This window comes from Zingiber officinale, chromosome 7B, assembly GCF_018446385.1.
Source record: "Zingiber officinale cultivar Zhangliang chromosome 7B, Zo_v1.1, whole genome shotgun sequence".
Lineage (NCBI taxonomy): Eukaryota > Viridiplantae > Streptophyta > Magnoliopsida > Zingiberales > Zingiberaceae > Zingiber > Zingiber officinale.
Genome location: NC_055999.1, coordinates 19,852,968 through 19,864,914, shown reverse-complemented (window position 1 = coordinate 19,864,914; position 11,947 = coordinate 19,852,968). Strand labels below are relative to the sequence as shown.

Genomic DNA, 11,947 nt, shown 5'->3' with positions numbered 1-11,947 from the left:
AAAAGAATGCACTAAATCAACATCTTGAGTTTTGTTCATCATCCTAACATCTCACTTGTATCTAATGTATATTAAAAACACATACAAGTCACCTTATAGTTCTTTGTGAGATGTAAAGTTTAGTTTTACCCTAAACTATGGATCATGCATATCTATCTAGGCATTTAGGATTATGAACATCCACTTAGGATGTTACTTGTTAGTAAATGTCATTAGTCCTTAATTTCAAAGAGATTAAAATAATGCATGATGATTTATGGTATACACCAAAAAGAACTAATTTTCAAAAGAAAATATACTACAACTACATGATGTATGTATGACATGACATGGTATTTTTATATTTTTCATAATAAAGCATGAATGCACACATGATGTCATGGCATATGATGGGTAAACAAAGCATGGTAATTTAGCTTAAATAAAATACCTAGATTATCTAAGTATCCTTAAACTTTAGCTAACTTAAAATTAAATCCTAGATTACCCACCTTTTTCTTCAAGAAAATGTCTAAACCCAACTTGGCATTTCTTTACCTCTTGATTAATTGTGTCAATTTAAGATTAAGCATATTGTTCAAATTTTGGCACATTTTTATTCTTCCAAAAGAGTAATCATTTTAAATTAAGGCCTAGATTTACTTTCAATTCCCTAAGAAAATATCAAAACCCCAACTTGATATTTCTTATGTTTTTCTCAATTTGTGCCTATTTAAACTTAAAATCAAACTTCGCAAATTATAGCACATTTTACTCTTTCAAAGAGTAAATGATAATCCTCTTCATTTTCAAAGGTTAATAGTAACCTTGAAAATGCTCTCCGAGTGTCAACTTCATCAAGGTTGGGTTACTTACCCTTCCAATTTAAGTTGACACTCTCTAACCCATCTAAGGGGTAGAGAAAATACTCCTAGAAACCCAAAACCTATTGGTGCTCCTGGGATGCTCTAGGTACACACTAGAGATAACTTCCCTAGATACCTTCCTAATGACCTTGTTAGGCTTCTTAGAAGCCTTGGTCACCTTCTCTAGGTCAACTCTAGGGATAGCTTCCCTTGTGACCTTGTCAGTGACTTTCTTAGACTTCTTAGAAGTCTTAGTCACATTTGTTGTTGCAAAGATACTCCTAGGGATAACTTCCCTTGTATCCTTGACTTGACCCCTAGACCTAGGCTTGGTTCCATAGCTGTATGGAACCCTATGGTAAGAAGTTACATCCTTCTTGGCCTTAGGTTTGTATCCCAAATCTCTATAGCCATTGGATGACTTTTGTACTCCTAGACCTAGGTTATGCTCATTTTGCCCTTTTAGGATATTTTCCATCCTTTTTAGGGTTTTTTCCATTTTATCAAGTCTTGACCTCAAGACTTGATTTTCTTTCCATAAATCCTTAGATTTTGTTTTTTCATTAAATCCTTAAGCATTTTTATTTCTAGGCTTGTAACTGTGATCCTTAGTGTTCTTACCTAGATTTTTATCTACCTTCCTAGCTTTAGGTGTGGTAATCTTAGCATGAAAAGCCACATGATTTTCATTAATTTTATCATGCTTCCTATTTTTATGGCAAATATCATTAAAATGGTATAAGTTAGAACTAGCATGCTTTGTACCATGATTTAAGGGGGCAGGCTCAATAAATGATACCTTGAGTTTTACCTTGGAAGCTCCCCCTTGATTTGTTCTTCCTCCCTTAGCCTTGACCGATTTCTTCCCCTTAGGACATTGGCTCCAGTAATGTCCTTTTTGGTTACACAAGAAGCACACAATGTGTTCCTTGCTCTTCTTTGTGTGGGGGTGGTCTCTTTGGGCTTCTCCTTGCCTTTTGGTGCCACTTGGCCCTTCTTCTTGGCCAATTTAGGGCACTTACTCTAGTGCCCATGTTCCCTACACTCAAAACATATAATATGATTTTTGTCATTAACCATTGAAATTTTTATATCTTTTCTTGTAGGGGTGGCGTCTTCTCATTTTGATCTAGATGTAGAGGCTTCTTCTTGATCCAGCAATGATGGTCCACTCTCCCCCTCAATCCTAGAGGTGGAGGCTTCTTCCTCTTCATCTTCGGATGTTGAGCATCTCTCAACTTCCGAATCCTCATGCACATGAAATAAGGAGTACACTCCTTTGCCTTTATCTTCATCCTCCATTAAGGATGGACTTTCTTCTTCTTCCTCCGGTGTTGAGTATCTCTCAACCTCGGAGACATCTTCCTCTTGATCTTGCTCCAATGAGTTGCCCTATTTGAATTTATCTTGATTTGGTACAGTGGAGGGTTCTTCATGAAGCTTAGCCAACTTACTACATAGTTCTTTGGCATCTTTAAATTCTCCAATTTACTCCAAGATGTTGCTCGGTAATAGATTGACCAAAAGCTTGGTTATTTTATCATTAGCCTCAAATCTTTGGATTTGCTCTTAGCTCCACTTGCTCCTCTTGAGAATTTTTCCCTTTGAATTTGTTGGAGCTTCAAAGCCTTCCATGAGAGCAAAACATTACTCTATCTCCACCATCAAGAAATTTTTGATCCTTGATTTCCAAAGATCAAAACTTATTGAAGTGAATGGTGGAGGCACCCTTGTGTCAAATCCAAGTCCATCTTGGAATTCCATTTGAAGTTGAGCCTTTTGATGAAGTCTTCGACTTGATAAATTTTGCTCCAACTTCTTCGCCCTCTGCCCTTTTTGATCCTTTCGGCGATGATTCTGGTAAAGAGCGACCTCGCTCTGATACCACTTGTTAGGGTCGAAATGTACTAGAGGGGGGTGAATAGCTCGTCGCGCTTCTCGTAGCTTGCTTCTTGGTGATGATATGCAGAGGAAAACACTCAAGCAATCCTAACACAAGGATTTACTTGTATCCACCTCAAGGAGAGGTGACTAATCCAAGGATCCACAAACGACACTCACTCCACTAAACAAAATACTCCTTCTCGTTAACTACCGGAGGTGGAGAAACCTCGTATAAGACTCACACCAGCATACAACTCAAAACAAGAAGAAATATAAACACAAACCTCACAAGGTTTACAACACTTATGCTCTCTTCTTGTTTGGGAATGCCTCTTGATGCTTGCGAATGCAACTACGCTTCACTCCAAGAACCTTCTGTAAGACCGTTAGATTCGATAGAGGGGGGGTGAATATCGATTCGAAAATCTCGAGTTAAGACGCAGCGGAAAAGTAAAGAAGTAAAGAGATGAACACTGTTGATTTTTACTTCGTTCGGAGCCTGTGACGACTCCTACTCGAAGGCCCGTACTCCTTGAGTACTTTCGTTGGGCAATTCACTAGCAATTCGGATAATTACAATTTACGTACAAATATTGCTAATGAAAAGAAAGAAAACAAAGCTAACCGACAAACAATGAATTAAAAAGAGAACTGGAGTGAGTCGTCGGAGCTTTGTGAACGTCGTTGGAGCGCAGAGCAGCAGAATGATTGGACTCAGAGTTCTTAGAAGACTGATATGTTGAAGCTCCTGCCTGGGGCTTCTTTTATATGCTGCTCCGGGCGCCTGGATCCCTTCCGGGCGCCTGGAATGTGACGTAACACTCCCAACCAGCATGCTCCAAGTGTCAACGTCGTCCTGGGGATAAAAACTTGCCTCCGGGCGCCTGGAACCTTCCTGCTGCTCCGGGCGCCCGGACCCCTCTTCTCCAGAAAGTCCTTCTCCTGCAAGAAAAGGTTAGTCCGAGGCAAATGTACCCTGCAGCAAAGATTGTTAGCACAGTTTTATAGATAAGCAAAGTATGACTTAGATTCCGTCTTTCCGAGACCGGAATCTAGTCACGATCTCGACTTAGACATCCGAAATGGATCTAAGCCGGATCGACGCCTAATGTCCCCTTCCCGGGAACGCGTCCTCACAGTCACTCCCCTCCAGTGACTTACCTCACTTACCTGCCAGACGTCCGGTCAGCCCGTCGACCCGTCTGGACTTCTCGCCAAGCGTCCGGTCAGCCCGTCGACCCGCTTGGACTTCTCGCCAGCTATCCGGTCAGCCCGTCGACCTAGCTGGACTTCTCGCCAGCTATCCGGTCAGCCCGTCGACCTAGCTGGACTTTTCCTGCACACTTGATCAAAGTGTCAGACAACAACACAACTAACTTAACCTATTTGTCATTCATCAAAACCTGGGTTAGACCGTTAGTGCTACCCGCACCAACACCTTCAAGAACTGGCGTGTGTCACTGAGCTCGGTGGAGAAGAATCGTTGAGATCGCCCTTGGAGAGTAATCGAAGAGCTGCCGAAGAAGATGCTCACCAACGGCTTTATTCTACGCTAACGGTCGGATCTCAATCAATTGAATGACTCTCAATCGATTGGAGAGGTTTTGAATTGATCGATCGATCGATTCATAGCGCATCTGTGCTCTCTGAAAATTCCCTGAATCGATGGCCCGATCGATTCGGCTTCTATCGGGTGATATCCAGCCCCCCCCAATCGATCAGTCGATCGATTGAAGATTTCAATCGATTAACTGATCGATTCAGAAGCTCACTGTTCGCTCAGAAACTCTCTCAATCGATTGACCAATCGATTGGAGAAGTTTTGATCGATTACTCAATCGATCCAAACTATTTCTACAAAAAATCACGTCAACCAATCGATTGGTTGATCGATTGAACCCCCCCCCCCCAATCGATTGACCAATCAATTGGCAAGCAGAAAATTGTGTAGAGCTTAAAATGAGCTTCGTTTTTCATCCGAGATCACCCTCATTCCAATATCCGAGTCAAAAGTTATGGCCTTTGGAAGTTTACTACGTTCGAACTTCCTATTTTCATGCCAACTCCCTACTGGACTTACGACCGCTAAGTGTTCGGTCAACTTTTGACCCATCTGGACTTTGTCTTTGCCAACTTTCAAGTCAACCTTGGCCCACTTGGACTTACTGTCTCGTGGCAAGTGCTCAGTCCTCCATGACCCACTTGGACTTCCACCAGATGTCCGGTCACCCTCAACCCATCTGGATTTCCTCGTGCCAAGTATCCGATCAATCATTTGACCTACTTGGACTTTCCATTCTGCCTAGCTTCACTCACTAGGACTTTCCTTCTACCTGGCTTCACTCACCAGGACTTTCACCTAGCTTCACTCACTAGGATTTTCACATGGCTTCACTCACCAGGATTTTCAAACTACCTGGCTTCACTCACCAGGACTTTCCATTATACCTAGCTTCATTCACTAGGACTTTCCATCTGCCTAGCTTCATTCACCAGGACTTTCCTTCTGTCTGGCTTCACTCACCAAGACTTTCATCTAACTTCACTCACTATGATGTTCACCTAACTTCATTTACAAGGATTTTTCAACTGCCTGACTTCACTCACCAAGACTTTTCCTAGTCAAGTATCCGGTCAACTTTAACCTACTTGACTCTTTTTCACACCAATCTGGTCAAAACCTGGCCAAAGGAGAATTGCACCAGCAATCTTCCCAGATTGATGATTGAACCTGTAATCTCCACGTATTGTCAAACATCGAAACCCAAATATCAATACTTAAACTTGACCAAACTCAAGTTTAGTCAATCAGGTCAACCTTGACCTAGGGATATTGCACCAACAATTCTAACATCTAACATTCTCAACCGCCTCATTAATATAAGGATTACAAAAGACGATTCATGTGTATAAAATGAAACTTTCCTTGAAAGGTGGTTATACAAATTTTATTAGTTGATATATTTTGACATCAGACATTCTCTGACATCTCATGATTACACGGTTTTGAGAATCAGTATAAAAGAGGTCTTCTCCATTGGTCAAGTATGCTTTTCAACATCAAAAGATGCACACATCTACTATTCATCTTTTTCTCCACTTTTCGCTTGGCTGTTATACTGACTTGAACATTGGAGTGCCTGCGTTAGGGACCTCCTCCCTGGATCTTGCTTTAACACTTCTTTTTACTCTCTTTATGATGAACGCAGAAAAGAGCATTAGGTGTGGTCTCTTCTCCATCTTAAAATTTTCTTCTAGTCAATGACAGAGTCATCTATCTAGCGTATCATCTTTATTGTTTTTAGACAAGATCAACGACAATGTAGTTGCCGAGTAGCTCTCTTCCATGGGCACCGGTATGTCGTCTTCTTCCGACGCTATGTTGCCCGTCCGCCCACTCAATCTCAGGCAATTCGAGAACACCTGCAACTATCGAATCAAAGCTTGATCTTCCGTTATAATAGTCAAGATATTGATTTAGAATACGATTTACCTCGTTGGAGATGACGTCGAGCTCGAGCTTCTTCTGGTCCTCGCCTTGGACGTTCACTGCCCTGGACGCCGGTGAGGTTAGAGATGCTGGTGCGCTTCACCAGAGAGGCGATCTGCTTGCAGGCCATTGAGATGCTGGACAGCACGATGGTCATCTCAGCATCGATGCCGCCTGCCTGCTCCTGCTTCACCAGTCATGTGTTAAGAGTGAAGCTCGAAACTGCTCTTCTTCTTGGTTTCAACCACCGTGGCGGCCGCGTCCACAGCGGCGCACACGACGGGGCGCCCCCCGCCGCCGCCATCTCCTCGCTCTATTTTTTTTTTTTTAATAATTAATCAGAGTTTTAATCGCCCACGCTGATCGATCGAGGCGTAATACACGAATTAATCAATCAGATTTCAGGATCTTCCACTATGATCGACTGAGGCCAACGTGCATTAATTCTTTAATCTTAATCACGAATTGTGATCCCTGGAGGCACGCTTGTGGCGGGGAAGATTTGACTCCTGAAATCGAAGCCAATAATGCAACATAAACAAAACAATCCAGCCTTATATTTATGTGCAATTCAGCATAAACGAACATAATAATCTTTGTTCATCTTTATGGCCGCCCGATGAAATGCTGGGGCAAGTCTTCCTGCCGGAAGCTGCCCATTTGGAATTGTTTGGGGCAGATCCCTGAAATCGCGGCGACATATTTAGTGCTAATTATCTTAGACTTTTCGTATTATATTAATTCTCTGGGGAAGCGAAGCAACAATCTGAAGCAGAGCGTGCGCCCACGACGACTTTTTTATATATATGTAACAAATTCCCCTGCGGCCTGCGCCAGCTGCATCGACAGCGACCGTTGTTGCGAGTCCAAGTCGAATTCCATTACTTCTGTGTAGCAGCCAGAGACGAAACCGAGAGCAAGGCATCGAGTTTGGTGCGGAAAGGTTGGAGCTTGCCGAGACTGGTTTGGTTTCCTCCGCTGCTTCTTCCGTCTATGAGGAAGCTGTGGCCGAACCTGGAGCGGGAGGATGGACTGGACACGGTCCTGGAAGTGCCCATGCCGGAGGAGACGTTCCTCGCCGGCGGCGTTGGCTCCCGTAGCAGCAAGACGTTCTGCACCAACGTGAAGGCGTGGATGCGACCGCACGTCGGCCGGGCGATGACGACCGGCAGCAGCGGAGCGGAACTCCAGCTCATGCTGGGTGTCATTGGGGCGCCCCTCGTCCCTCTTCCGGTGCATGCTTACAACTCCACGGTCATCAAGGACATGAAGGAGGACACAATTGTGAGACTGCTGCTTCTATTCGACAATTGAGAGAACAGTTGGTGTGCGTGCATTTTTTACATCACATTTTTTGTTCGTGAACGCAGGAAGTGTCGATGGCGAGGTACATCGTGCAGCAGTATATCGCGGCATCGGGAGGAGATCAGGCGCTGAACGCGATCCATAGCATGTACGCCATGGGGAAGGTTCGGATGATGGCGACGGAGATGTCCAAAGGCAACGGCTGCAGAAGCGGGGACGGCGCAGCGGCTGCTGGCAATGGCAGGAAGGCGAGGAAGGGGCTCGGCAACGTCGGAGAGATCGGCGGGTTCGTGCTGTGGCAGAAAAAGCCCGACTTGTGGTGCCTGGAGCTGATGGTCTCCGGGAGCAAGATCAGCGCCGGGAGCGACGGTAAGGTGGCTTGGCGACAAACGCCGTGGAACCAGCCGCACGCCTCCCGCGGACCTCCTCGCCCCCTTCGCCGCTCTCTCCAGGTACCCAACACGGCAGTAATTGATCCCATGATATTTCTTATCGACATTTCGTCAACGTATCGCGCTCACCAAAATCGCAACGTTTCAGGGGCTCGATCCGAGATCGACGGCGAACTTATTCGCCAAGTCGGTGTGCCTCGGGGAGAAGGCCGTCAACGGCGAGGACTGCTTCGTGCTGCGCCTGGACGCGGAGGCGACGACCCTTCGAGCGCGCAGCAGCAGCAGCGTCGAAATCATCCGCCACACCGTTTGGGGTTACTTCAGCCAGCGTACCGGCCTCCTCGTCCAGCTCGAGGACTCGCACCTCCTCCGCATCAAAACGGCATCAGCCAAGGACTGCGTATACTGGGAGACCACCATGGAGTCTCACATCGAAGACTACCGCACCATCGACGGCGTCAACATCGCGCACGCCGGCCGCACCAACGTCTCGCTCTTCCGTTTCGGGGAGACCAGCGACCGACACACGAGAACACGGATGGAGGAGACGTGGACGGTGGAGGAGGTGGACTTCAACATTTGGGGGCTCTCCATGGATTGCTTCCTGCCGCCCAGGGACCTCAAGGAGGAGAGGGACGGCGCCGAAATCGGAGGCGGAGCTCCATCAGAGAAGGTCGCGCGCCTCCCGGTAAGGGTACCTCCAGTAGCTGCCGCTAGAATCGGGCCGTCGCAGGTCGCCGCCGTCGACATAGACGAGTTGGACTCGGCGTGGACGGAGGATGAAGAGGGCAGGCCATGAACGAGCATGTCGCGTGCGTTACCATTAACTATTTAACTTCGTCTTGGCGTGTAAATAGCGGGCGAAATTTGTAAAATTTTGGGGTTAATTGCTTAAATTACATGGGCCTCCAGCTCGTGGCCCATCTAGAGATTTCTTTCGGACTCAGATGAAACCCACCCTTTAAAATTATTTAAAATCCATTCGAATCAAAATCATTACATATTTTTAACAATAATTATACATGATTAAAATTAATTTAACTCACAATGAGCAAATGTGATCCACCAAACTCTCAATAGCTCGACTCGACGACCCACCTGGTCGAACACAATCAGTCACCTCTTCCTTCGTGTGCTGGGCACGAGCCCTTGCGTCGTGCCCTGCCTCATCGACCATCAACATTCTCACGGCCTGCGAGATATCCTCCATGTTCGGCCCATTATCGAAATCCATTTGGAGGCCCACCTTCCAAACGTGGGCCACGTACCGGGCGTTGCCCATTTGATCATAGTCCCGAGGCGAACAGAGCATGGGCACGCCGGCGACGAGGCTCTCCACCGTCGAGTTCCACCCGTTGTGGGTCCAGAAGCCACCCACAGCTGGGTGGCCCAGCACCTCCTGCTGCGGGGCCCAGTCCACAATCATCCCTCTTTCTTCTACCTATTTTAATTTTGAAGGTTAACAAAAACTAATGCTGATTTTAATAATTGATAAATTGCTGGGAAAATGAGATTAATTTTTTTTTAAAAAAAAAAACAGCACCTCTATCAATTCGTTGGGCAGCCTAACCCCTGCCCGAACCTGCCCAGGCCGTACGACCCAGAGGAAGGCCTGCCCGCTCTGAGCTAAGCCCCGAGCGATCTCGCCAAACTCTTCCTCTTCCAACACTGCCAAGCTCCCGAAGCTGACGTAGATAACGGACCGGTCCGCCTGCTTGTCGAGCCACTCCATGCACCGGCGGTCTTGCGCCAGCAAGCTGCATTGGGCTCCTCCGGTCACTGCACAGAGCGGCCCCACGGCAAACACAGGAACGCCGTCGAGCCTCTGGCGAAGCAGCTCCAGATCCGCTGCCTCCACGGCGTCGAAGGTGTTGAAGATAATCCCCGACGAAGTCCGTGCCGCGCCGACAACTTGCTCCAGCATCCTGGAGAGCGACTCCGAAGAGCTTCGGTCGACGCGGACGAGATCTTTGACTCGGAGGGGCGGGAGCTCGGGGATTGGATCTTCTAGGTGTGATTCTGTTCATAATTTTATAGCAAAATTGAATTTCTAGCAGGTTTACATCAAAATCGAATTTTTAGTTCGTATTTGAATCGCTTTAAATGGACCATTAATATATACCTTGCTGTATCGAGAGATACCCCCTGCTCAAAAGTAGGGGATACAAAATGAACGCATTGAAGCAGGCGGCGCTCGACGTGCGCATTGCCAGCGCCGGAACACCGGCGTCCTTCGCCGCCGCTTGCACCCGGAACAGCAGCGCGTCCACGATAACGCACGCGACGCCCTCCGCAGATGCAATTCGGCACAGCGCCTCCCGGAACGGCGCCTCACACTGCGCGTTGAGCTCGGCGATGGCTTCCGCCACGTCGGACTGGTTGTCCAAGCGCGGGAGCAATCTGCCGGGGAGGGGGACGAAGTCAAAGTGAGGGATGTGGCCGGCGACGGAATCCGGGGTGCTTGGGGGGAGGAAAACGGTGACCGGGAAGCCTCGGCGGTGGAGGAGGTGAGCGAGCTGGAACATGGGGTTGAGGTGGCCTTGGAAGGGGCAGGGGAAGAGGCCGACGCGCGGCCGAGTAGGGTCGCCGCCACCGCTGCCCCCATCCATTTTGTGTGGCCAAGCTTAGTATTCACAGAAGATATAAAACAAGGGAGGGCCAGGTCCGGATTTTTCTGAGATTAACGCTTTAACAACATGATTAATTTGAAAATTTCAATTTGGAACTAGATCAGCAGATTTTTATAATAACTTCATTGTTTTTTTACCAAATTTGTAATGATAGAAAATCAATCCAACTAGATTTGCAAGTGTAGTTCTCATATTAGGGTCATAATTACAAATATATTGAGTGTAAATTGCCCTAAAATCTTTAACACCAAACTCAATTTCCTTCTAAGTTCTCTCAGAAAAAATTTATTCCTACTCTTCGTACGTACGTATGTAATTTTTTCTTTGAAAATGCACTTCAATATATATAATTATCTTTATTTTTTAAGGTAAAAAATGTCCAAAATAAGGTATAATTTATCATAAATTCAGTATTATTTAATTAAAATCACGAAATCAATTCAGCTTATGTCAATTGATGGGCATGAGCTCTCAATCGATCGGTGAAGGGAAAATAAGTCCTACTCAATGCTCAATTAGATAGAAAATATATTTGATTTTAATTAAATAATCCTGAATTTAGAAAGAATTATATTTCCTTTTAATTTATACCTATAAAAAAAAAATGAGAGACTTCTCTTCCCTTTGACAAATTAAAAAAAAAATTATACTTAATTTGATAGAAAATATATTAGATTATACTTTAAATGCGTCAAATTTAGGAAGAATTATATTTTATTTTAGACTTTTTGTACCTATAAAGAAATAGGACAATTAGATAAATCGGTGTGCATTAGAGAATTGAAAAGGAGTTGAAGCAAAGGAAAATTTACATAGGAGTGGGGATACGTTTTTTTAATGATGTAGGGATTAAAGAGGAAGTTAAGTTTGGTGTTAGGGAGTTTATGATAATTTATCACATAAAGAATTGACTTACCTCCCAAGTAAATTTAAAATACAACTTAGAGTCAATTTTCAAAATATTCGTTGCTTTGAATCATAATATTTGATTCTGTCTGAAAATCGTGAAGACAGTTAGTTGGCTAGAGATGTGGCTCAGCAGTTGACCTTGTGAAGACTCCGCTTCTCTTTGCAAAACCAAGAATGTCAGTGCCAGGACAAAAAAGGGGTCCCGGTATTAACCCTCCGACGCTCAAGTCAATCGCCGAAATAGTAGAAAAACGGCAAAGAACTGTAGCAACAACAGAAGTTTAATAACAAATAATGCATACCTCTGTCGATGCATGAACACTGCTTTATATAGTGCTCCAGTAGCAGACATGCACGTTTCTCAAAGCATGTGTATGTTTTCCCAATTGTTCTATGGAAAGACAAGACAGAAAAGTATCTCTGACATCATTCCTTAACAGGATGTGCAAATCCCTAATATGACAGTACAAGCTTCCGTCATACGATTTACCT

General features: G+C 45.3%; 2 protein-coding genes across 3 annotated transcripts; one reads left to right on the top strand and one right to left on the bottom strand.

Moving 5' to 3' along the window:
• Positions 1–7,125: 7,125 nt before the first annotated feature.
• LOC122003623 lies at positions 7,126–8,790 on the top strand. 2 transcript variants are annotated; one of them, XM_042558705.1, is made up of 3 exons: positions 7,126–7,503; positions 7,590–7,976; positions 8,065–8,790. In XM_042558705.1, the coding sequence occupies exons 1-3, from the start codon at positions 7,213–7,215 to the stop codon at positions 8,713–8,715; spliced, it is 1,329 nt and encodes a 442-aa protein (XP_042414639.1). In that variant the 5' UTR covers positions 7,126–7,212; the 3' UTR covers positions 8,716–8,790. The 2 variants fall into 2 exon arrangements, with proteins under 2 accessions (XP_042414639.1, XP_042414638.1); XM_042558704.1 differs by having other exon boundaries at positions 7,590–8,772.
• Positions 8,791–8,898: 108 nt separating this feature from the next.
• On the bottom strand, positions 8,899–10,526 carry LOC122003622 (DIMBOA UDP-glucosyltransferase BX9-like). The gene is made up of 3 exons (XM_042558703.1): positions 10,039–10,526; positions 9,460–9,935; positions 8,899–9,357 (listed from the first exon to the last, which is right to left on the bottom strand). The coding sequence occupies exons 1-3, from the start codon at positions 10,523–10,525 to the stop codon at positions 8,959–8,961; spliced, it is 1,362 nt and encodes a 453-aa protein (XP_042414637.1). The 5' UTR covers position 10,526; the 3' UTR covers positions 8,899–8,958.
• Positions 10,527–11,947: the final 1,421 nt, after the last annotated feature.